Below are 24,384 nucleotides of genomic sequence, written 5' to 3'. Positions count from 1 at the left end.
CCTGTTCTACCATCTTCCTTTACCTGCCTTCCCAGGTGTGCTTAAAACAGCCACGCTATAAAAAATTTTCATCCCAAAGAGTACTGATTCAAAACTTCAACCACTTTACTCATCACGGTTGCATCCTGGAACTACATGGGGAATTATATACTCCTAGCACATGCCGTTCTCTTACTGCTTCGATTCCAGCAAAAGAAAATGGGCAAGTGTGTTGTTAGAAAATACTCTTTTAGCAGAGCAGGTTTCCCGTAGCTGACTCCTTTCTGGCAGGTTTTAAAGTGGTGCTGAGGTTCAGAACAGGACAGGGAGGCTGAGCAGGAGCCAGGCTGGTGGTGTGTGAGGGAGGAGTGGCGCTCGGTGAGGCGCGTCAGTGCATCTGCAAGGCCTCCCTGTTTGTGAAACTTTATAGAGGGGATAAAAAAAGTTGGTCTGAGAACCAAATGGCACTGGAAATAAACACCACCAGACTCATACACACAAGCAATTGATCTCCATTGCTCATCAGGAATACTTTTGATGAGGGAAGTAATTTCATTCTCTGAAAATACATTCCAGTTTGTCAACGGTGCAGCTTTTTTATAGAGAAGAGATAGATCCTAAGTGGCTGGCACACAGAGGCTGGGAATTCTGCCTTTTTTTCCATAACACTGACTTGCTGCAAGTTTTCTGATGTTTGAACAGGAAACATCAATGGAATTGTTACAAATGCTGAGCGCTCATAGTCTTTCACTGTATGAGGGTGGTATAGTGTCTCCTACCAACCTTTACTGCTCTTCCAGGTCTCTCTTCTATCCCACAAAGGTTTTAAAACCAACCAACCAACCAACCAAACCAGCTATCAGTTTGCCCACATAGGCCTCTTTACGTTCAGTGACATTGGTGGCATTCACTGTTCACCCATATAAGTACTTTTATTTTTGCCTGTTTGGGTATGGTTAGAGCTTGCACTAAGCTTAGAGACACCATGAGAACTAAGGTGGCCTATGTAGTCTTTATTTATGGGCGTAGCTGTTCTGGTAAGTAAATACACTATAGATACCTGACCTTTGTCCTGTAGACCTTTCTTGTCACTGGTTTCACTGACTCTGAAGCATGTTCTAGTGCTTTTTCATTTATTTACTGTCAGCCTGATGATAGCAGCTGTTACATTTATCTGCGTCAGAGTGTTATTAACAGCCTACTCATAATTTTCCCAAAGCAGCCTGCAGAAAGATTATATTGAGACGCTGAAGGCTCGGTAGGCAAGCATTATTGGCTCCGTGTATTAGACAAACATGTTTCAAGGATGGATGCATATTCACCATGGGACAGCTGAGGGAAACGAGCATGAGCAGGGTGCTTTGAGTACATAAACCTACTGGAGCTTGTTATTGCACGGTACTGTAGTGTATTACATATTAACTTGCAGTAATAAATGTGGCAAAACCAGTTTTACAAGAGCTATTAAAAAAGATGCCTCATACATTATTCAGAGTCCCCATGTACTTTTACATTGCAGAGACAGTTCGAGTTTCGCATGTGTAGCGCATTATCTGCCTTGTACTTCTGTGGGCTGGGCGTAAAGTTGTGGTGACCTCAGTGTGTGGTACTGTGTTGTATAGATCTGTATTTAGCCGTAGGTCTGATAAGGAACTGAATGCTCATAAATGAGTCGATTATAAACGTAAACAGTGACGTCAGTTGGTGGCAATTTTTCTAGCAGATTATATGAAATGATAGGGATATCATGCTTCATTTGAAGCAGAAAAGCCTTAGAAGTGTGTTTGAAGGTACTCCCAAATGTTCAAACAATAGGATTAAGAACTTCTTTTCCCGAGGGATGATAACTATCAAAATACTATTGCAGTAAAGGTGAGTGATTAATGCCAGAAATGGATGTGACCCAAAGATGCCATCATCTTCTGGAAATTCAAAACTTGGGATGATTGATATATCTCATTTTATTGTTGCAGTTATTTTTTACGTTTGGAAAGGAAAAATTAAAAGTTGTGCAGAACTCAGTCATTCTTCAGCTAGTAGGTTTTAAGTATTTTGTCTACAAAGTGCTATAAAATGAAATATTATGATGTATTTACCTAGAAATAACTCACAATGCAGTCACACATTTTTAAAAAACTATTTATTTGTAATGGTCTGACTCTGTTCTATATTAAACAGTTATTAACTTCATCTGCCTTTTCTATAATATATTTGTATCGACCAAAGTTAAGATTTAAAATTAAAAGTGAATAATAACATAACAAGGGTTACAGACATTGTCCAGGTCAGGTATCGCAGGATCCATCGGAGCTAGACTAATTCAAAGCACTTTGGTTTACTGTCAGGTTCCAGCTTTAACTTGTCCAGTAACCATTCTGGGCACTTGCAAGGGGAGGTCTAAGGCAAGTGTGGGCGTTTGAGGAGGCAGCAGCAGGCGAGGAGCGGGAGACAGTACTGGAAAATTCAGGGAGAGGTTTGGATAAGATAAACCTTGTACACAGAATTGGTAGAGAAGACGCCTTGACCTGCGATGCAGGTTTAAAATGCTTCAGGGATGCTCAGTCTTTCCAGCTGCTCAGATGTGACTTGGGAGCTGCTCAGTGATGACTGCTCCCTTTGCCCGCCTTTATCCACGGCAGTGGGTATGGGCACACGCGTGGGCACTGCTCCGGCGGTTGGTAGTTAGCTTGCTGCCCCTGCTGAAACACTGCTCCATTTCTTCAGTGCTGGATGCTTTGCAGCAAAAGGGCTTGCCTTTAAACATGACCTAGCTAGAGCTTTACCAGAGATTCTTCTTTCATTTTTGCTGCTGCCAATCAGTATTCCCCAGTGCATGAGTCATATTAAATACCAAATAATTTAATAATATCATTACAGGAATTAGTGTAGCTCTGACAAAAAGAATAAATAAAAAGGCCTGTAAGGTGAGTAAGCTTGGTTTCTTCTTTCCAGACAGATTTTTCTCCCTAGTCGTGAAAACAAAGCCTTGAGAGTCCTGAGCCAGTCTCCCGAGGTATCTTTGTCAAATGAGTAAAAATTAGGCCAGGCCTGAACAGCTGCTTCCACATGTAGGATGCTGGTACTGCAGTTTAAGTGGAGACTGCTGTAAAATGCTGAGGTTTTCTGTATCAGCTACATTATTGACATGCTTAATGCTAACCTTTCAGTAAATACATTCGTGTAACATCTCTGATTATCCCATCTCTGTTATATCTGTGAGGGTGTCTATCAACTCTGCAAAACTGGGACGTCCTTCAGGTTTCTGAAAAGAAAAGCAGAGGATAAATTTATATTAGGAGATTGATCAATTATAGGACCAGACTTCAGAACACGGTTACAAGTACATATGAGCTGCCACTTAAAAATTACATTTTGTTTTATTAACACAGAAAAAAATATCAAATTTATCATTTGAGGGAAAAAAAAATCATCTGTTCTTCATGACACCAGCAGCGTGGTCACAGTCACTTTTCCAAGCATTCCTAAAATTTCTTTATTTCAATTCTGGATCAGAATTCCTATAGGATTCTCCCCTGCAACGGGTCACTGGAAAGCACTGCCTCTCAGGAAACTACGATACTCAGGACTGTTTCCTAGGCTGTTGAAAAAAGATCTTCACTGTTGTATCATTTGATGTATTGCAACTCAGCATGGAACAAACTCCCGGGTGATGGCAGACAGGAGAAGAGAGAACTTCTTCCCCGTCCTCCCTCTGCTGGCTGGCATCCCGATGGATGCTTGCAGTAAGAAAGCAAGCTAGATGCAGTTTAGATTTCAGTCTCTTAAGCTTTTTTTACTCAGGGTCTAAAAATTTCATATAGAGTTAAAAGATGGACAAGAAAGGAGAGGTAGGATAAAGGAGACAACGGTAGCGACAAGGTTCTCTCTCCCAGCTACTCTCAGTGTATACCTGCCTATTTACATGAAAGCATTGCACACAAAGCTCTTCTGAAAGTACTTTTAACCTAAAAATTGAAGATTTTTTTCCTGTAGGCACTAGAGAAGGAGGGACCTTTGGGGATTACCGAGATGGAGAAGTTGATGAAATCAACGTTTTAGTACCAATATAGAAAGAAATAGGTGCTGGAGAAATGGAGGAAGAACATCAAGTGCTAAATCAGAGTGGAGAGGGTGAAAGAGGTGCAGCCTAGGAGCTGTAGTGATGTACAGAGGTACTGATGTACACCTGAAGAACGGGGTTTAAAATCCACATTTAGTGGGCATACCCACTTTCTATATGAATGTGTTGAGGTTATCATTCAGAGCAGAGCTAGAGAAAGCTACGCATGATACAGAGGTGTGAAAAAGGTATTACTTTTGACGCAGTAGAGAAGTGAGACAATACTGGCATATTCAAAACCAGGGATGGTCTAGACCTATTGTACTGATGATGTGCTTTATATTTATTAGATGCAGCAGTCAAAAGAAATGGAGGCTCGTAAACCTAGGTGTGATTTGTGAAAAGCATAGTGAGAGATACTGAGGATGCCACAGATGTGAAATAAGGATTTAATGCCTCAGCTTTTTAAGATTGCTCTAAGATCCACATTACAAATTAATAATAAAGTAAAGTAATATCACAGGGGAAAAAAAGGGCAACAAACCTCGTGCCAGCAGCTGTACATGACTTTGTACACAGTATGTGATGCCAAATGTGGTCGATAAAGTCGGTTACCCTGAGAAATCTCACGGACAACTTCAGAATTTGACTTACTTTCAAAAGGCATTTTGCCTTCTGTGAAAACTTCCCACATCAGTACACCTAGAAGTGAACCAAATATTTAGGATGAAACAAAAACTCGAAACCCACAAGCTATTTAACAACATTAGAAGCACAAAACCCACTCTTGATTATTTGTGTATTGCATGACAACATGGGCGACATGAGCTGAATGAAGACAGGCTACCAAAAACATTTTCAACTCATAAAATTCTGCTCTCTTTTAAGTCAGCTAAGATGGTGGTCCATGAAGCTGAGATGAATATACGTTTGGCTAATGGAGACATACCAAGAATGCACATTTCAGTCTAAATGTAACATTTAGGCACAGAGCCTTTCTATTAAAAACACACTCATCCAATACAGGCAAGATTTGAAAAATGGGAAGGACGCAAGCTTAAGACAGGTAGTATCAGTAAAAAGTTACACTTTCTTAAATCACATCAGTAGTTTTAGGGAAGCACAGTATGTTGCACATTAACCTAATCAGCTCACCAAATGACCAGACATCTGATTTGCTGCTGTATTTTTTGAAATGAAAGACTTCAGGAGATGACCATTTGACTGGAAACTTGGCACCTGAAGAGCTGATATATTCATCGTCAATGACATACCTAAAGAATAACAGGAAACAGCATATCTTTTAATGACAGTTGAACGGCAAGCAGTTCTGGCAACATTTCCACAGATGGTTTATAATTCCATAAAAATACAGTGTCTATTTAGAAACAAAGAAAGGGTATCACTAATTTAATATAAAATGCACACAGATAGATACCGACACTGGAAGCTATGCACTTAGAGAGATTTCTGTTTACATGAATGATTTGAATTGTTCATGAGAACTATGTCAGAATAAAACATCTTAATACAATCTGTAAGACTGACAGGATGGCTGCTATTGTAATCTTCTGGGTATATATTGATAGGAAAGATCCCTACGCCATGGGGAGGAAAACTAGCAGCAATAAATAATTTTTATAATTTTTATAACAGTCCACCTTTTCAGCCACTTGTACCCAAACACTACTAGCAGAGGGCTACACCTTGTAACTGATGGGCAGAATCCACTGCCCAACCTCACAGATGTTATTTCTGGCATGTTGTTACAGAAGCAACACAGAAGGAAATGTTCATCACATATAAGGCAACAGCTCTTGCAGGTGCACTGGAAAAGTAATTTTCTTTGCCCAAGCTTACAGGAGCTGACCTCCCAGTTAAAATGAAATTATGTGCCCGATGCAGGTGTTTACAGGGCAACATTTTAAAAGGCTATTAGACTGATCCTTACCTACATACAAGCTCTGTGCACATTTTCCCAGTATTCATGTTCCTGAGCAGATGACAGATGTGCAGTACACACATTTGTTCTCATGGAAGGCATAATGCAAAGGCACCTTTTAAAGCATCTTTTAAAGGAGGTCACGTTAAGAGAAATCATCTCTTTGTCTCCCTTCTTATTTTGGTGCAAGCACAGACAGATGAGAGCTTATTGGATAAGGTACATATGAAATAACAGTACGAAATAACCAGTAGTGGCACTCGTGTGAGCTCTGAATAATAAGATTGTGATCCCATTGCCTCTCCATGGTCTCCCCGGAGGGATTGAGTGCCTGTCCTAGAGCCACACCAGTGGTCTCCACTTTTTGGCAGCAGTGAATGATTCAGGTCCATTATTCTGAGACTGGACCCTGACAGCCCGTTGGTCTCTTACTGTGGTTTCTGGTGCCTTTGGATGAGTCCAGACCCCTGATACTGACCTTACCCTTTAGGGGAGCAGTGCAGCCACGGGCACTGCCATGGTATAGGCCTTTTGAAAAACAAGTATTTTGTTATGAACTGCTGGGGTGTTGTAATCCTTAGGTTAGAAGCAGGAGGCAAAACCTAAGGGAAAGGTAAGCAGCGTGGCTGTGCCGATCTAATGACTTGCAGCTGCAAGGTGAATGTCACCACCACCTCAGAGCCACGCACTGCCCTTCAAACCCTTCTGCCTCCGAAGGGAGCCAATTCAGTCTACTAATTCAGCAGAAAAAACAGCCAGTAAAACACAGAAGTGGAGACCTGTGTGCTGGGCTTGCAAAGGGAAAGAAGGAAGGAGTGAGACAACCCCTTTGCGTAGCAGTCGGTCATTTGGTCAGCTCAGCTGTAAAATATAGCACATCCCCTGGGGGAAGTCCGTGAGGGCAGAGCTACTTTTCTCTGGGCTGTGCTTGTCAGAGTGCATTTTGCTCTCTTTCTCCACGTTTGGCTGGTCCTCTCATTAAGCAGAAAAACCACTTCCCTGCTCGAGCAGAGCGCACGGCGCGCTTCCTGCCCGCCCCGCCGGGCCTCCCGGCCTCCTGCCTCACCTACTCAGCCGCTGCCGCCTCTAAAGGTCAGCACCAGCGCCCGGATCCGTCCCTGCAGACTTTCCGTCCTCCCCGCTGCGCAGAAAAGTTGGGGAGCCTGTTTCTTCAGTCTTCTGGCAGACCTGCGCGCACTGGGCATTTCTCTGTCCACAAACTACTTCTGAAGTTTACCAGGCACTTTGATTACCGATCTTATACGCAGCAGTAGCAAGATGAGGACACAACATCCAGTTCATGGTACAACAGTTAAACAACGTTATAATTTCCATCAGAATTCAAAAATTGACCACAGTGGGATTCCCCAAGTCAGCGATGCGAGCAATGAGGTTAACTCAAGGTCATGCTGCAGCTGACTGAGAATGGGTACTCGCTAAACCTACGTCAATGGCCTCCTACCTTGCCATGCCAAAGTCGGATACTTTAACAATGTGCTCAGCGTTGACTAAACAGTTTCTTGCAGCCTGGGGAGAATGAGAGAAACAAAAAAAACCTGAAAAAACACTGAAAACCGTGCTAAGGCATTTTAAGAAAAATACAACAGCTGATTATTTTTGTTTCAGCTCATACTGTTTATATTCTAAAAGGAGATGAGTGTGTTGCTCAAAAATATAAGTGAATTTCTGGCTCTGAGTCAGCGAACATATTTCGCTGCTGTGTAGTTACACATCCATAGCTTATATCAGCTTAAATGCTTGTAGTATGAGTTGCAATATTTTTACATATTCCTGCATGGTGAAAGAAATTTTAGGCTGCAGAGTCTAGTTATCCAAGCAGATATTTTCCTGAACACCAGCATTAGGTCACTCAATGTGAATTTTAAAAAATGTTTTGTGACTTTTTCATTACAGAAATCAGGAACTCCTTGGAAATTTTCAAGATTTTACATTTCTTCAGGCAACTAGCGAGGAGAGCAGGAAGATTTCCTCTCTGCATCCAGATGTGAGCACTGAACAAAAAGCAGAGAGTAAGGAAACAAGCTCCTCTCCTGTGGTTCCCTGTGTATGAGGGGTAGAAAAGCCACCCAGATATCCCAGCATCAAGGTAAGTCAGTAGGGAACAGAAAAAATGTAGATAGAAAAAGACTTTGTTAAAAGAAAAACAAAAACAAAACCAAAACACCTCATTGTTGCTAACCTTTTGTATTGCTGTGATTTTGGTTGTGTTGTGATTATTGCATGATACTCTTGTATTGGCATGTCCTAACACCAGCCTGCTCCATGCTAATATCGCAGTTTTCTATGACTTCTCTCATTTATCAAGCAGTTTTTCCAGCTGTCCACAGACAAAAGAACAGCTGAAAAGTTTTGGTTTACAGGCAGGAAAACACTATTGGCTTATTAGATACTGCTGGGCTGAAGTCTTACAGGACACATTAGTGTCCCTTAAAATGCAGTAGCATGTTCTATAATGCCAATATTTACCCAGAACTTCAGAAAACCTATTGTACTTACTAAATCACGGTGAATAAAGCTATTTCTTTCCAGGTATTCCATCCCTTCGCACACATCCTGGCACATGCTCAGCAGCACGTCTTTGCCGAGTTTCCCTCGCCTTTGCCGAAGGTAATTGAGCAGGCAGCCATTTTCCATGAATTCAGTCACAACATAGAGAGGCTTGTGCTGTGTGCACACTCCGTAAAGCTGGACCAGCTTCGGGTGGGAGAGTTTCCTGTTTAAAATCGCATTTTAGACAGGCGATCATTTGTCCTTAGCGGATAACTAGACCTTTGTTTCTCATGATGGTCTTGAAAAATACTTTCAGTACGTCATAAAGAGTATTTAATTCAACTGGCCTCAGAGTCGTCTCACTGTCTAACACATTTCTGCCTACAATTTCCTCCAAAAAGTGCACTCTTTGAATTCATAATTGCTCATCAGATATATCAATGCAGTAAATGCAAAGCTTGATTTGGATGATGTGAAATGGAGACGTCTAGTTATGCCTGGCTTTCAGGAAGGGGACATGATCCTGCAGGGGTTCTTCTCTTCTGGGCTGTGCCAAGACCCGGTCTGGATACTTCCCTAATTTACAAAATTAGCAGAAACTGTAATACGGTTTCTCAAAAGCTTTAGTTAGGTCTGAGCACTGCCAGTGGTCCTAGAGGCACTGAATTATGGATGAAAAAATAGTTGTAGGAGCACATTTAATTATCAGCACATTTACTCCCCATTGAGCTCCACAGCACAAAGCAGTGCATGCTCTAAAGAAGGAGTCTGGCAATAGGTACAGCAAGCATCTGTGTCAGTCTGATTCAGACCTCTGTATCAGCCTTTCTGTCCTGCACATCCACCATTCCTATCAAACTGGTTGGTTTGTTTGTTTGTTTGTTTGTTTGTTTTAAATGAAATTAGGTTATATTTATTTCTTGGTCATCTCAGTATCAACTATCAGATATAATAGCTTTTGTACTTACATCATCACTTTAGCCTCTTCAATGAAATCATCTTCAGACATTGCACCTTCATTGATTGTTTTGATGGCAACCTTCATGGCTGCTTTCCATTTACCCAGCTGAACGACTCCAAACTGCCCACGCCCAAGTTCTTTCATGAACGTCAGTTCAGATGCATTTAATTCCCACTCCGCTATAAAAGCAACCCAATATGTTAAAATAGTCAGGTCAGCTTTCCTGAGCCATGCTCCAGGAGACATGCCTTGCTATTCGCAATTAATGCACGCAGCAAAACATCACAATTGTTCATCAGCTATAGCATTAGTTTTAAATATCTGAAAATTTCCACGTGCTCATATATGTTTATATGTGAATGTTATTTCACAGCTTGTAGAATGTGATTAGTCTTTAAATTGCCCAGTGTAGGAATGTCTGAGTCTTGAAGGTAACACAAACATTTAGCTTTATATGAGAACTTTTTTGGCATTATCATATGTGATGTTGAATCTGAACCAGTTCTGGATAGATAGTATTGCTACAGAAATAGTTACTGCCTGCCTCTATTGTAATAACCGCGATAGTTCTGCCCTTCAGAAATGTTAAGCCTTGAGATTAATGGGAACATTCACAGGAAAGAGACACAATTTTAGAGATTCCTATCATCATCCAGATGATATGAACTTCCTGATCTATGTACACAAAACTGGCATTTATTGCTTGTTTTCTAATACTGTATAAGATTCCATTCTTTTTTCTAAAACTTGCAGAATTTACAAGGAAGATCTTCTCCATAAATAATATTCATTTCAAGTTCCTAAGCATTTCAATAAATCAGCCTTTGAAAAGCTGTTAAATGTATATTTGAGTCTTAGGCCTGCTTAAAAAAGTCCAGATAGCTCTGAAATGCACTGGTGGTTGTAACAGAAGCACAACAGTCGCTGAACAGAAGGACTCGAGTCAGGTGTCTCATTTGGTACTGATGCCTTACGAGGAAATGAGTGTCTGTTTCTGGTGAACATGCGGCTATTTATGTGTTTCTCATTACTGGGAAATTTCACAGGTACAACTTAATTATTAGCTGGGTGAACGCGATCTAAATTCTTGCCTAGGCAGATACCTAAGTCTCCACCAAAAGAAGATAAAAAATTTACCATAACTAGATCCTGCTGTTGCTGGCGAAGAACATCCAGCTGATCCAACTGGATGTCGGAGACGAGTGATAAGACCTGTAGTGGACAAAACAACAATATTCTGTTGACCAATTACTCCATTTCAAAGTACGCTATATCGTACCTCTTCTCAAACAAAAATATTTCGAATCTGATGTACATTTCTTATTTCTTGAAGTTACTTTTGCTTACAGCTTGTTCACATAAAACACTACAGTGGGAAGAAGTGGAGGAAGACTATTCAATAGGGCCCTGACTACAAAAGTCTATAGTCTATACTTTCATACAAACAAAAGTGATACTCTTGCTTGTTTGTACGATGTTGGTGATCTTAAATAAATGAGTACTACAATAATATATCGCCCACCTAAGTGGTCTCTTCCAGCATGATTTCTCAGGATTGTTTCCCATTGCAAGGAATATTTTTGTGCCTGTCATGCATTTTCTTTGAATTCCTGAGCCAGCAGTACCAGTGATTACATCCCTCACCAAGGACTCCCTATGCTCATTCATTCTTCCCACTGTTACTGTGTTTCCTACAATCCTCCTCCCTCCAGCAAAAGGCTCTGTCCATTCCCATATCTTCCCTCCTCACTAATGTGAGGAATCTCTGTGTGTTTTCCCATCTCCACTCATTCAGGGTAAAAACATTTTATATTGTATCAGTTGCCAAGACTTAGAGGTGGCTAAGTCTGGTACACTGCAAACCAGTGTTATAGAGTCCTTGTGCTCCCTAATTCTGCCTTTGATTGTCTGCAGGGTGGGGTTTTTTTTTGCCAAAATCAGTAGAAACCTGCCTGATGATGAACAGCATAGCTCCTGCTTTTCTTAAATTACATGCATGCAAGTCCTTGTTGTAGACAAGGAAAGAATTATGATCAATTTTCATACAAGTCCCATTCAGTCAAATATGAAGCAAGAGAATACAGAGCAGGTAAATACATTAGGCTTCTAGCTTTGTAAAATTCATTTAATACATGTAGATGAGTTTGTAGGTTCACTTCCCCCGTGGTATATGCACACTACAGCTATGACTTTGGCAGAAAGGGTCATGGCACATTTTGATTCATTAGCAATAGAAAAACCTGTGTCTTTTTTTATAAGGGAAGCATTAGAGGAAGAGTGATTTCCAATTTCTGAAAGTCCTGAGGAGCTTCAAATCATCAGTTGTAAAACCTTGTCAGCTTGCATGCATTACCTGCAGCATTGTGTTGATGATACTCGATGAGTTCAGGAACAGATGAAAAGAGATATTTTTCTGCTACATAATATTGTCCCAAGTGGTTTTCCTTAATTTGATAATGTCGAATATCTCCGCTATGACGTCTGAAATCAACAAAGTATTATAATTTTCAGTAAAAATAATTTATACTATAAATCTGATTAAATTTCACTTTGAAAGAAAGCACAGAGAAATCTGAAAACTTGGGGTATAATTCTCAGCTTAAAATGTCTGTGTGTAGCTGGGATAGTGTCTCAGAGAAAAAGAAAAAAGACTCCTTGAGTGGATCTTTCTCCCAACTTTGGGAGATATTGCACAAGTATCATTGCATCCATAAGAAATAGCCATAGCGTTTAACAGATGTTCCTCCTAATTCAGCACTTATTTGAATCTAAGCTTTTAAAATTAAAGTGCTCTTCATTACCTGAGTTTCCCCCAAAAGTTAAAAACATATTAATGTATACTGTGAGATTACATTTTCCGTTCGGCTTCTCAAAAGGCTCCTCATTGGAGCTTTTATTTGATACATTTACTTTTCTGTATTTCTCCACGTTATCTGTCTTTCTTGCTTTCTGTGCATTTTGCTGCCCATCTGCCCCTGCTTTCTGGGAGATTCAAAATGAAGAAGTTAAGTTTGCGTTTCAGGCTGGAGGTGGTTGCTGAAGGTTGGTACCCTACTGCAAACGTGAGCCTGTGCCCAGCACAGAGGGTGGCAGGGAGGGCTCACCCCACCTTTCCGAGGAGGGGAGGGAGAGAGGAAGAGGGTGGTGGTAGCAGCGATGCCTTTTCCTTGCTCCTCTCACCTCTGATTTGCTCTAAGAGGAAAAAAAGGAAAGCAGACACCACTGAGGCAGGAGGGTGTAGGAGGGCTAAGGGAGGAGGGTATAAAGCAACTCGCGAAGGGATAAGTCAGCACTGTAGGTTGCTACTGATGTGGGGGAAAAGCGAGTCCTGTGGCAGTCCTCCAGCAAAAGAAGTAAGACTGCACAGTGAGGAGGTGACGTGATTTTAAGAGAAAAACAGAAGTCTGGGGACAGCAGAGTCTGGGATGAATTTACAGTGTGCAGAGCCTGCGGAGAAGGGAAGCAGTTCGGTGTGGCAGCCAAAGGCTCTGGCGGTGTGGCGTGGCTGCCATGGCACTTCATGTAGAAAGAGAGGCAAGAAGATGCAAATGTAAGGTCTTATTGCCTGCATTACGTGGGTGGGATGCATGGCTTTCACAGCAGATTATTTGAGGATTTCGATGAGTGCAGTTAATCTTGTCTTGGCAGGACATTTGCACCCTGACCCCCAGATCCACTGTCCACCATCAACATTTCTGCACATGGGGTAATTAACTCTGCATGAACAGCATCCCAGTGGTTCCCTGCTCCTGTGCACTGTATGTCCAACCTACCCACTTATGCCAAGGAGTCTGGGGGAGGCTTTTCCATCACCTCTTGATTCAAACCCTAACCATTCAGAGCAACTCACCCTTTAGCCCGTGAATACATGGACAGCGTAAGAAGTCCCTGTTGGCTTGAATCTCTGACAACAAACGCGCCTTCTTTGGACTGAAAAGAAATCCAAGTAGAGTTAGTTTCTGCTTTTGAGCTTGAATAATCCTCTCTTGACATAGGACTTGCAGCTCATTACCAAATTCTGTGGAATACCTATGACTACTTGGGAGGGGGATAAAGCAGTGGAGAATGGGACTTGATAGCCAGGTAGATAGCAGAGCAAAATTAACTAAGGGAAAATACTAAGTGCCAGGCAATTTCTTGGAGTTAAATAATTTAGGTGAATTATACTCTTCAGTGGGAAGTAGTGAAAATGCTTTGATTTATTAAAAAGTCAAATCGTACAAATCACCAGAATAAAATACTGTAAAACAGTTCTATCATCTGAGATGTTCTTCTCTGGTCTGTCTTGCCCAAGCCCTGTGTTGGTCTTTGAGCAAAGACCTAATGAGTTTAACTGAGTCAGGCACTTCGGTAACTGATAGCAGGTAGAATGCAATATGAACTGTTTGCTCTATACATAAAAGACGCAAGGGTTTTGTTAAGCTCTGCTAACCTCGCTAACTTACTTACTATAGGGATTTCAGTCTTCAATGTTTCATACAAAAGACAGGCACAGTAAACTGCATGTAATTCCATTTATCTAGTGTGGAAAATCTACATAGAATTTTCTGGGGCTACAATTTAAAACTGTGAAGTCCGGATAGTCTGCACTGTACACTTACCCCAGAAAGCCTTTTTATTTTAAAGTACTCTCTCTCTTACTGCATACCAAACAGATTTGGATTTGACTGTGGTAACGCTCTTGATGCCTCTACTGATAGATCTTTCTAGATACCATGAGCTCTTTGTATAAGCTGAGTTACCTTCTGGCGCAAGAGAAGTTCTGCCTGGCTTCTGTTTATGTTTTTGCAGTACCACCTGCAACAAGGAGATAACCTATTCTTTAATTTCAGCCAGTAAAAATTAATGTTTGCTCTGTTTCACAAAAGTAACCCATCTCAATAGTTGCACTATTCCCAGTCCAAAAACCCGAACAGAACTATTGTTGTATGTAAGCATCTTTTAATTTGGATTGACTTTATTAGACCACTGCAAGTATGACAACTCTTTTCCCCATTCACTGTGATTAAATATGAGCTCAAACAAAAGAAAACCCAGGAAACAGTTACGCCAATCTGTGATGAAATTTACAGTCCCACTCGCTGTGTGAAGCCTCTCTTCTCTAGAATTTTGCAGAATTTTACTCTTCTCTCCAGTGAATTAGGTTGAAGAAATTTGAATTAGCTTCTAGTCAATTAATTACATGTTCATAACAGGAAGAGATCAGAATATAGAAACATTATGTAGTGAGCCTACAGAAATAGGAAACATCTGGATTCCCACATTCTGATTTATGCAAATGAATGTTGTTGAAGTACTCAGTGCTTGTAACTTCACGTTACGCTCTCTGAGCAAATAGTTCCAAATCAAAATGAACTTACTTTATTCTAAGAGTAACGTTTTGTAACAAAAAAAAATATAGAGCTTTCAGTAAACATCTGTTCACGTCTAATAGAGACTGAAGGATCAAGCATTAAAATGTATCACTCCAATCCATTTTTAGAAAAGAAAGCACAATGATCATTTTCAAGGGTACTTACTCATATGTTTCTAAATTACTTTTCTTGTTCTCAGTAACATAGTTGCTGGGAATTAGACCTTCATTCCTAAAATGACATATTGAGGATAGTTTAGATTGGATATTAGGAAAAATTTCTTCACCGAAGGGGTTGTCAAGCACTGGAACAGGCTGCCCAGGGAAGTGGTTGAGTCTCCATCCCTGGAGGTATTTAAAAGACGGGTAGACGTGGCACTTAAGGACACGGTTTAGTGGTGGACTTGGCGGTGCTAGGTTAACGGTTGGACTCAATGATCTTAAAGGTCTTTTGCAACCTAAATGTTTCTATGGTTCTGTTATAGTATGGTGTAAAATATTAATAGGATTAAGATATGCATCTTCCTTTTGTTGAATTAAAAAGGTTACTTATACTATTGGCTGTGTCGTTAGATACTGAATCCCAATGTGGGAATTGAATAGAAGTCTGAGTCCTATCATCCCAGGTGCAATCCTTCTGCCCCACAACTGTGGATGGCTACTGAAATGAATAAGTTAGCTGGAACAGGATATTTATAGAGTACTGAGAGCAGCATGTTAATGAAAATTTTCAAGTCAAACCACAAGAAAATTTAGAAAAAAAGAGACATTTCTTATGAATCAGAAGCCACTCTCTTCGTTTCTAACCTTGTAACTATATAAAGCTTTTTTGTTTAAGTGTAAAATGCATAAAGTGTATAAAGTGTGTGCTTGCATGTATATACAAAATAATAATCCGGTGGACTCTCACTACAAATATGAGTTGAGAAAAAGCATTTAAAAGTATTGAAAGGAGAAACTGGACTGAAAAGGAGACAGTTATTATATAACCATTCCCAGCATGACAGTACAGGATACGCTGAAGAAAACGCAAAGGAGAAAGGGGAATGACATGAAACAAACATAAATGTGGAAAGGATCCTAACTGACGTTATCTAGCTCTCCAAAATGCCCAGGAATTTTGGATCAGGGATTTTGTTTCAGGCACATGTCTTAATAATCTCTATGGTCTTTATGGAGTGTTTACATATATACACCACATCGTAAAGCACTCGAAGTATGGAAAGCTGGATTTGCACATGGCTCAGAGCCCAGTGATTCACATGGTCCTCAAACGCCCTTATGCCACTCAGGAAATTACTGAGTCTAGGACTTAACTCTGAATTCCCAACAGATTCTAGATTCCCCACCCATTTCTGGGGTGCCAAACGCTGCTGAAAGTCTGCCCAGTCAATCTGTGTGCCTGGTACATAGCTGAACGGTTTCAAACCTGCCCCTAAATTGTTGCACGTTTCATTCTATCTGCCTGCTTTTACAGGGGTTGTTTTAGTTTTTTTTTTTTTCTTTCTGCGTAGGGAGATTGAAATAGATGCCAGCTCTCTTACCCATGTTGGTCTCTTGCCTTCCACCAGTGGGGATCATACTGTTCGAGGATAATGTATTCTTCTGACTTCTTGAGCGGTAAATCTGAGGGTCCTCTAGCAAAAAAGTCATAGAGTGCAATAACTCTGGGTTTTTTTGTGTAGTCTTCCAAGGCCTCAGCAGGTAGAGGAGGTAGTGGCTTGTTCTTTAACTGCAATTGCCTCTTACGCTAGTGAAAAAAAAGTATCATCTTTCATAATTAGTCTTTTCTCCCTGCTGTTGCTTGCTTAATTCCCCTGCTATTATACCATCTCAGTAACTAAAAGGAACTCATCGTGGTCATTAGTTCCGCCTTGTAAAGCACGATCACCTCATCACTTGTAAAACAGCGAGACTTACATTTGAGTAGTTTGATTTGGAAGCAAAAATGACAATGGAAAGTACAGTGAATAATACACAAGCTATCTACCTAATTGGGGTGACTTCTACATGGTATGAATGCTGGGACAACTCCTCAGCTGGCATAAAACCAGAGCAGCATTTGAAATCAATGGAGTTACAATCTCTGGAAATTCAGTCATTTATCTGGAGAATTAACACGGAGGGTGCTGCAGACTTTCTTAGCAAATCGGCAGGAACATAATAATTTTCTTTTGCATCATGTTAGGTTCTAGCTTTGCACTTGGTTATGCTTTGAAAGCTCAGATTATTAAACTTAGACCTAGTAAAACTGAGGTGGATGTTTCACATGCCAGCTGAGCAAGGCAAGCTTGCATCTGCCCAACAGGGCAGTCCCGCCCTTCCCACCTCCACCACCCAAACCCAGAAGTGGGAGAAAGAAGCACCTTGTCCACGACAGAGAGCTTGGGAAACCTCACTGTGAGCCTGCATTTACGTCAGTATGAATCTTCGGATACCTTTACTCTAATTTTTATGCAATGAAGTACCTTACATGCTCAAGAGTTAGTTACTCCTCTGCTTGTTCTGGTACTGAGCCACCATATGGCACATCACCTCAATTCCCTCCTTTCACCTGCCAAAACGTTACTTACCCTGCACTTCCAAGCAGATGCATAGGAAATGTCTGGTTGTGAGGCTGAGTACTGGGTCACCAGGCCAGTATCAGGGTCCAGGTTCATTTTTGTTCTCATTGCTCTGATTTTGAAAAACATGAAGTATTTATGTGAATACATATCTATAAATATTCACATAAAAATATTCATTCATGGATATATATGCTTTCCTTCATATTAGGGATATACAGGGTAGAGCTTTTTTAAACTTCTGTACAATTAGCAGTTCAACTGAAAATAGAGGGATTTTTTAGAAGTCCTTTATATATAGATATCTTGATCATCCTAATTGCTGAAAAGGTTAAGCATTTCACATACCTTTTTTGCACTGTGCAGCAGCAGCAGCAGCAGAAAACAGACTGGATGGTGTGATCTGTGAACAAGAACATTTCCCATATTTGCAGTGTTCCTGTTTGTTTACAAAACTTACAGAATTAAGGACTACTGTATGTGCTTAGCCCCATTATTAGCTCTGTCTTGATGTGAGATATCTAGCAAACCATTAAGGCTGAATTTGCATCCACCAAAGACAGCAGACCTTTCCTGCCGCCCCATCTATTTGCTCCCACTGTCTCCCTTACGATGTCTTAGCAACGATGAGGCCATGTGATGAACTAAATCAGCTTGCTAAATCAGAAAGAAGAAAAAAGACCTTGTCAGCCAGATCAGTACCAATCTGGCTGATCACACCACCCCGTGCGAGATCTAACCAGTGCAATAAAGAGGATGAAAACATCCTCAGGGACAGGAGGTGTAGAACTGTCCCCTTCAGCAATGACATAATTTTTAGATCATTCAAGCCAAATACAAAACCACATTTGCACGACAAGCTTTGTCTTATTGTGAGGTTTATTAAAGGAGACATGCTACATTCAATTCTTCGAATTAATACTGATTTTCCTGTTTCTGTTGCAGCCATTAATATAATATATGCATTATCCCAGGTTTAAATGCTACCAAAGATGTACTTTACACTTATGTGCCAAGTGGTTGATAATCCTGAGAAAAATACATTGGGCACATCATCACATACATCATACATTTACAGAGAAATCCATTTAGTATATCTTGTATAAGTAGCAGAGAGGATATGGTATTAAACAGGTCAGAAGGCATTAAGAAGATCTGAATGAGGTAAATAAATGGTTGACATCTGCTCTGGTCTACTTCTACTCAGGCTGAAACCTACTTTCCCCAACTTGTGTTCCCACGGCAGTTTAAGCCAAGCTGTGGCAGCTATGGTCCCGTCCCCTTTCCCTCTGCACTGCTGCTCATCTCATCTCCAACAGAGTGAGACGGGATGCTAAACCAGTGGGGAATTGCTCTCTGCTGGGTCGGCTCCCTGAACCATCTCACTGTCATGCATCGCTGGTGGGCGGGTGGGAGGGCAGCAGCACCAGCGGGCCGGGCTCAGGCTCTCGGGTGCGATGTACGCTCTCTTAGGAAGCATGAGAGCCAGACATGCAGAGACAAGGCTCCAGTCATATTCAGCTGCACTGACAGAAAATAAACTTTATATCCCACTCCAATGAGTCCTGAGTTTTCTCTACCACAGAGGTCATAGTACAAAAAGAGGCCTCAGAAAGTTATTTAAAATAGAATATCTGAGGTCTCGGTATTTTGTTGCTTTATCTTTCACAAGGTATGTCTTTCTCCCACCAGTCCCACCAGTGTCTTCCACTTTGCTTTTCTGGTGTTTTTGGCCTGTTGATCCTAATGATTTAATCCAGCCTGGAATAAATAGGCTGTCCTTTCTGGTGTTCTGTAAGACTTTTTGTCAATGCCTGTTACCGTTTCAGCCAAGTGTGCTGACAGTATGCATCCTAGCATTCAAAACATTAAGCAACCTTACTACACAATGAAAATGTAATTATTTTGTCTGTGAAGGTACCTAATCTAGCAAATCTTGCACTAATAAAAGAAGCTACAATGTCAGATATCAGAAAGATAAGACCAAAACTAGTTCTTAGCTGGATGAGGAAGAGACCTGTCTCATATGTGTTTTGGTTAAAGTATTTATCTTGAAAGTCGTGGGGCAATTTCCCTTAGACTGTTGCATCCTGTGAAGAACGTATCGTGTGGGAAGCTGGCGAGCCTGCATTAATCAGAAGACACTATCAACTGTGTGATAAAAGTTTCCACTGACGGCTATGCAAAATGCAGCGATTACAAATACCCAAGCCAGCTGACACCGACAATTTTCTTTAAAGAAACAAGGCTGAAAAGACGCTGGCAATACATTTGCTGCATAATTTTCCAATGTACATTAGACTGTCCCTCAACTGTTTAAAATTACAGTGGCTGAAGTTTGCCTGAACATGGTCTCTAGCATTGTTTTACTACAGGGTGGAGATTATTAATGTTCTAGGTAAGGAAAAGCTTGGAATGAAAATCACTTTTAAAAAGTCAGCTGGGAATTATTTCTGGCTTACTTGTTGCTTTTGTTGCTTTTTTGTTCCCCCCAAACCCCCACAAATTCAAGAGTAAAGTAGCGTCATGGTGTTAAGGAGTGAGTGTCTCTAAAGCAGTATTAGTGCCTTGGAAGCATACGGCAGGACAGTGTGGTCTTGCAGGTACTGTCTTTTGAGGAAGCTATGGCAATTTCATTAGAAAAAGGGTTGTTTAAAATTACATGCTAATTACCAAACCTTCCCAAATATCTTGGGAAGGAATTGCATTTGCCCCCTTACCTAGACTGTGTTAGGCTCCTATTTCTTTTTATCATCACTTCTGTGTTTCATAAACAACGAACACCATGGGTGAAAACATTCTTGGGTTTCTTTTACTTCAGCCAGTGCCATGAAGTTTAATCTATGTTTATAAAGTATTTAGTGATGTGCAAAAAGGAATATGACATTTGAAAGCTTGTCTACTTCTGATTAAACCATCTAGTCTAATTGAATATATTATTCCTCATTAAACAACTTGCTCTCCTTACAGAACACTTGCCAGAAATACTTAGAAGGAGCACTGCAGAGTTTCAATGTGATGCAAGAATGAGCTTCTAATAAGATTTTAAAGACTTGGCCATTAGCACAAAAGTGAGGGGTTCAGACCAATGTTCTGGACATGTAATTCTGTCTTGCTTTTCTTTATGAGCCCAGCGATTTGAATAAATTTATAGTGAATTTTGCGTTCAGTGAATTTCAGATTTGTGCTGTTAATGGAAGCTTTTTGTGTTTGACCCCCCTTTACTATGCTAAAAGCAGTTAGCAATAAATGAATGTATGTGATTTTTTTAAAACATCCCAAGCATATATGATATTAAGTATTTAGTCTCTTGTCCTGTCCGTAGAACCGCAGAAAAGGTATAGGTTAAAGCTTTAATTACAGTGCTTCCTGGGACATGTGCTTCATTTAGTGAGTGATTTTTCCAAGGCTAGAGTGTCTAACCAATTAAAGATCACAAAATATGACCAAGTTCTGCAAGCGAAAAGTGAGGCTCAGATTAGACTAAGGCCGTGCACCAGGTAAACCCATGCTGAACTGAATTGCTGGGTCCTGAGGAGCAGCAAAAACTTTGCACAGTTCTGCAAAATTTGCTTCTCCTCGTTCTCTTTATTGGAGTATTTTAAGTGTTAAATCATGGCCTATCAATCCAGCAGGTATTTATCATCCTAAAAAAGAGCACTTCCAGCTCTTTGAGAAGAAACCTGTCTTTACACATCTGTTCTCAGCAGCCTCATTGCTTCTGAAATTCTTTTGTCCGTGCATTACTCCTAGAGCACTTATGGAATTAACTCAGTAGAAATTAATAAAAGCATAAATTATAGCAGTGCAAATTGTTAATTTCTGTTTGGAAATTTGTCAGGTCTGCTAGGAAGCATTATCAAGGAACATAGACAGAGAAAGGCCTTCAGTTCTGTGGAGCTAAGTGCTGCTTTTGTTAAATTGAATTAAGTCAGGAAGTTTTGACCCAACGGACTGGAATTTCAGCATCTCAAGCAAAGACCTATGTATTGATCTATGCATTTTACATCCTCCTTAGTCACTGGTAAGCTTCTTGCACAACACTTTTTCTCCCCTTGATTAAAATCATATTTTTTGAGTTCCTAACTCACTACAGAAGGCCCAAAGCTGCTCTGCAATGCTGTTTTAGAAAAACTTGGCCAAAGTAAAAGCTTTGATACTCTGAATTAATAATTTGATTAAACTGGCTTGCATCTTGATCTTCTGCTAGCGGCTGAGGAAGATGTCTTCACTGAGGGTGATGTCTTCACCTCCAGGTGCGACAGCAAGGCTCACTGCAGTGCTACAGGAAGCCTGTGTTTCCTGCCTGAAGCTTCTCACAGCTACACACGCCCTCCTGTGACTCGGGCTCTTCCTTCCTTTCTTTCTTGTTCTATTCAACAGTCATCAGACAAACTAAGAAATAATAATAATTTTTAAACCCCTGCATTTTCATGCAAAATAATTGCTGTCTTTTAAAATGCAAATAAGAATTTGAAAATAGATTCTTGGAATTTACTCATTGTTTTAAATATTTCTTCTTGATTTTCCTTTCTGCTACACCCTAACTCAAATCACTGAAATAAATGGACCTATTCTATCTGATTTCCCTCAATTTTGGACCAAGGATCTTTTCTTAAGCAAAACACTCTGGGTTTGTCAAAGCGTGTTAGAGTCACATACGTATCAGCAGGGCTTGACCCCCTGGTCCCTAACTCAAGTAACCACATTGAAGAGTTCATAAATTAAAAATTAATTAGTGATGGTATCAGTGAGAGTTGTGCTTAAGCAAGGAAATCACATTTTGGATTCCATATTTTGAAGAGAACAGAGACACCAATAAGATTTACCATATTATGAATGACAGACTGCTTAGACAGGACACAGAGAAGAAATACAGGATAACAGAAAGAACTATCCCATAATTTTTAACAGTAAATTATTTTTGAAGTCTGTTAAAATGAAGTACTTATGGACCTATCGTTATCTTCAGGACTCACTTAACCAAAAGTTTTCCCAAAACTTCCAGAAAAAGTGGTCAAATCTCGATTCTTTTAAATCCACAGAAAAGAGGGTTTCTCCAGCATCCACAGCCCCACTAGACCTCTCAGCCCACATTCCCCTGAGTTCTATCAAAACATAAGCTACCAAAACACATTTGGCTTTGATCCTCAGGGTGAGTCATCATAGAGTAATTAAAGTCAGTAGCTTAAAACCTACATTTAAATCCAACAAGATGAGTGTTTGAGCTCCTGAATCTAGAATTTGCCAAATCTTCCTTCTTCAATTGTGTGGAGAATGTAATTTCTCTGGTTTCTTGCAACCTCAGACAAAGTTCAGCCAATTCTACAAATAATTTAATACAGGAGCAAAAACATAGCCTGTTTCACTGCTCATGTCTTTTTCTTTCTGGAAATGACTATATTAGGAGGAAGACACTTGTTTTTAAAACAGTGTCATATTATCTCCCTGGTGACAGGTTAACAAGTAGGAATCCCAACACTAGCACAGAGCCATGATAGCCTATCAAATTCTGATGCCCAAAATAAGACCTTTTAGCATGCACAGTTTTAAAACGAGAAAAGATATCATGGCAAGAGAAGCATGTGGATGAAGTCAAAATGCTAGGAAACTGGTGTTGAAGCTAGCCTGAAGAAAAAAAAAAAAACAAACCAACAAACACACTCTGCCGAAAGATTTGCAGCTGATATTTTGATAACCAACTCAGAGGCCTAAAACCAAATTTATCTTTGCACAATGGAGCAGATGGGATGCTAGAGGAAGAAGAAAAAGATTGATCAGCTGTCAGGAACAGCTGTTTGGTTGAAAAGCTGAAAGATAGTCCCATCAAAACAGAGAAGGGAGAGTGAAAACACACAAGTCCTTTGAGATGGTCCAATGCTGCCAGCAGCTGTCCTTATAAAGTCCCGCAACACCCAGCAGTACGCTTTCAGTTGATAACATTGTCTGCATAGGTGGCCAATTCACACACCTGTATATGCGCAATCTTCCTCCTATCTTCAGTTATAACTCACTCTAATTTGCAGCCTTGGGGAAGTAGTAACAAAGGTACAAGCAACAAGCTAGAGATTAATTTTTATAATTTGCATTTTATCATTTTATTATTTCATGGATTTCTTGGCTTGAGTTTCGTTTTCTGATTCACTGTTTCTCAAAGCACTACTAATTTTGAAAGTGCTGTAGTCCATGTCTAAGACCTGCACTCTTCTAGCATGTTTTGCACGAAGTTCTTGCTCTTGCAGCAGGGGCAGCAGATTAACTGTGTCCAACACTACAAATTCAGCTTCACCCATCAAACCCAAATCTTTACTGTAACACACGGTATGCCTCCCGATCCGGTACATCTGTCAGTTTTCAACAGTACTAAAAAATCAATAATCTAGTAGAAAGCCACAGTATAGTTTGCTTCTAAAAATACTTTAAAAGACAATATTTCAGCTCTTCACATGTGCAAGCTGAGGCTTTCTGTCTTTTCTGAGAGTTAATTCTGCTCTGGAGGAAAGACAGCTCTAGTTCTACCAAACTTTTTATTCATGTCTATGCTGTACATGCTTTTAAGGAGAGCATGTGGGAATATCTCCCGATCTGTATGTAAAAGTAGTTGCTTTGCTGAATCCATCATGCAATGGATTCATATTTGCGCAGTAATTTTGGAAGTCAAGGCAAGCAGTCTGAACAGAGATCACCTGAGCAGCACAAGAGAAAGCTGGTTGGTATTTTTATGGCAGTAATTCAACAGCTCATTTGCTAAGTACACTGCTGCTGTACAAAACAAAACTGCAAGAGGAAAATACGCAGCCCAGTTTACTTACAGGTAGAAAGAATCATGTCTGGTTGTCCGCTTATAATCAAATGGGAATGCAAACCTCTCTTCATCGGTTGTGCCAGTAAAACAGCCCTAGCTGAGCTCTTCGCTCTGATATGAAACATGGTAAACCACAAATACTGCTTGACCCCGCCTACTTACCTTTTTTTTTTTAAAAAACAGAAGTCCCAAACAGACTAGATACTAAT

General features: G+C 40.4%; 1 protein-coding gene across 1 annotated transcript; it reads right to left on the bottom strand.

The window, feature by feature from the left end:
* Positions 1 to 2,455: 2,455 nt before the first annotated feature.
* Positions 2,456 to 24,300, bottom strand: LOC309591962 (tyrosine-protein kinase TXK-like; the record flags this gene model as incomplete). The annotated part of the gene is made up of 15 exons (XM_082314970.1): positions 2,456 to 3,241; positions 4,584 to 4,741; positions 5,195 to 5,313; positions 7,444 to 7,508; positions 8,499 to 8,715; positions 9,461 to 9,632; positions 10,591 to 10,665; positions 11,807 to 11,934; positions 13,304 to 13,383; positions 14,196 to 14,250; positions 14,973 to 15,038; positions 16,351 to 16,556; positions 17,380 to 17,482; positions 17,719 to 17,773; positions 24,183 to 24,300. 15 exons carry the CDS (start codon positions 24,298 to 24,300, stop codon positions 3,173 to 3,175), a joined length of 1,686 nt encoding a protein of 561 aa, XP_082171096.1. The 3' UTR covers positions 2,456 to 3,172.
* Positions 24,301 to 24,384: the final 84 nt, after the last annotated feature.

The sequence above is a fragment of the Platalea leucorodia genome, assembly GCF_965183815.1.
Source record: "Platalea leucorodia genome assembly, chromosome: 6".
In the NCBI taxonomy this organism is placed as follows: domain Eukaryota; kingdom Metazoa; phylum Chordata; class Aves; order Pelecaniformes; family Threskiornithidae; genus Platalea; species Platalea leucorodia.
Note: the sequence above shows the minus strand (reverse complement) of the source record. Positions and strands in the feature narration are given on the sequence as shown.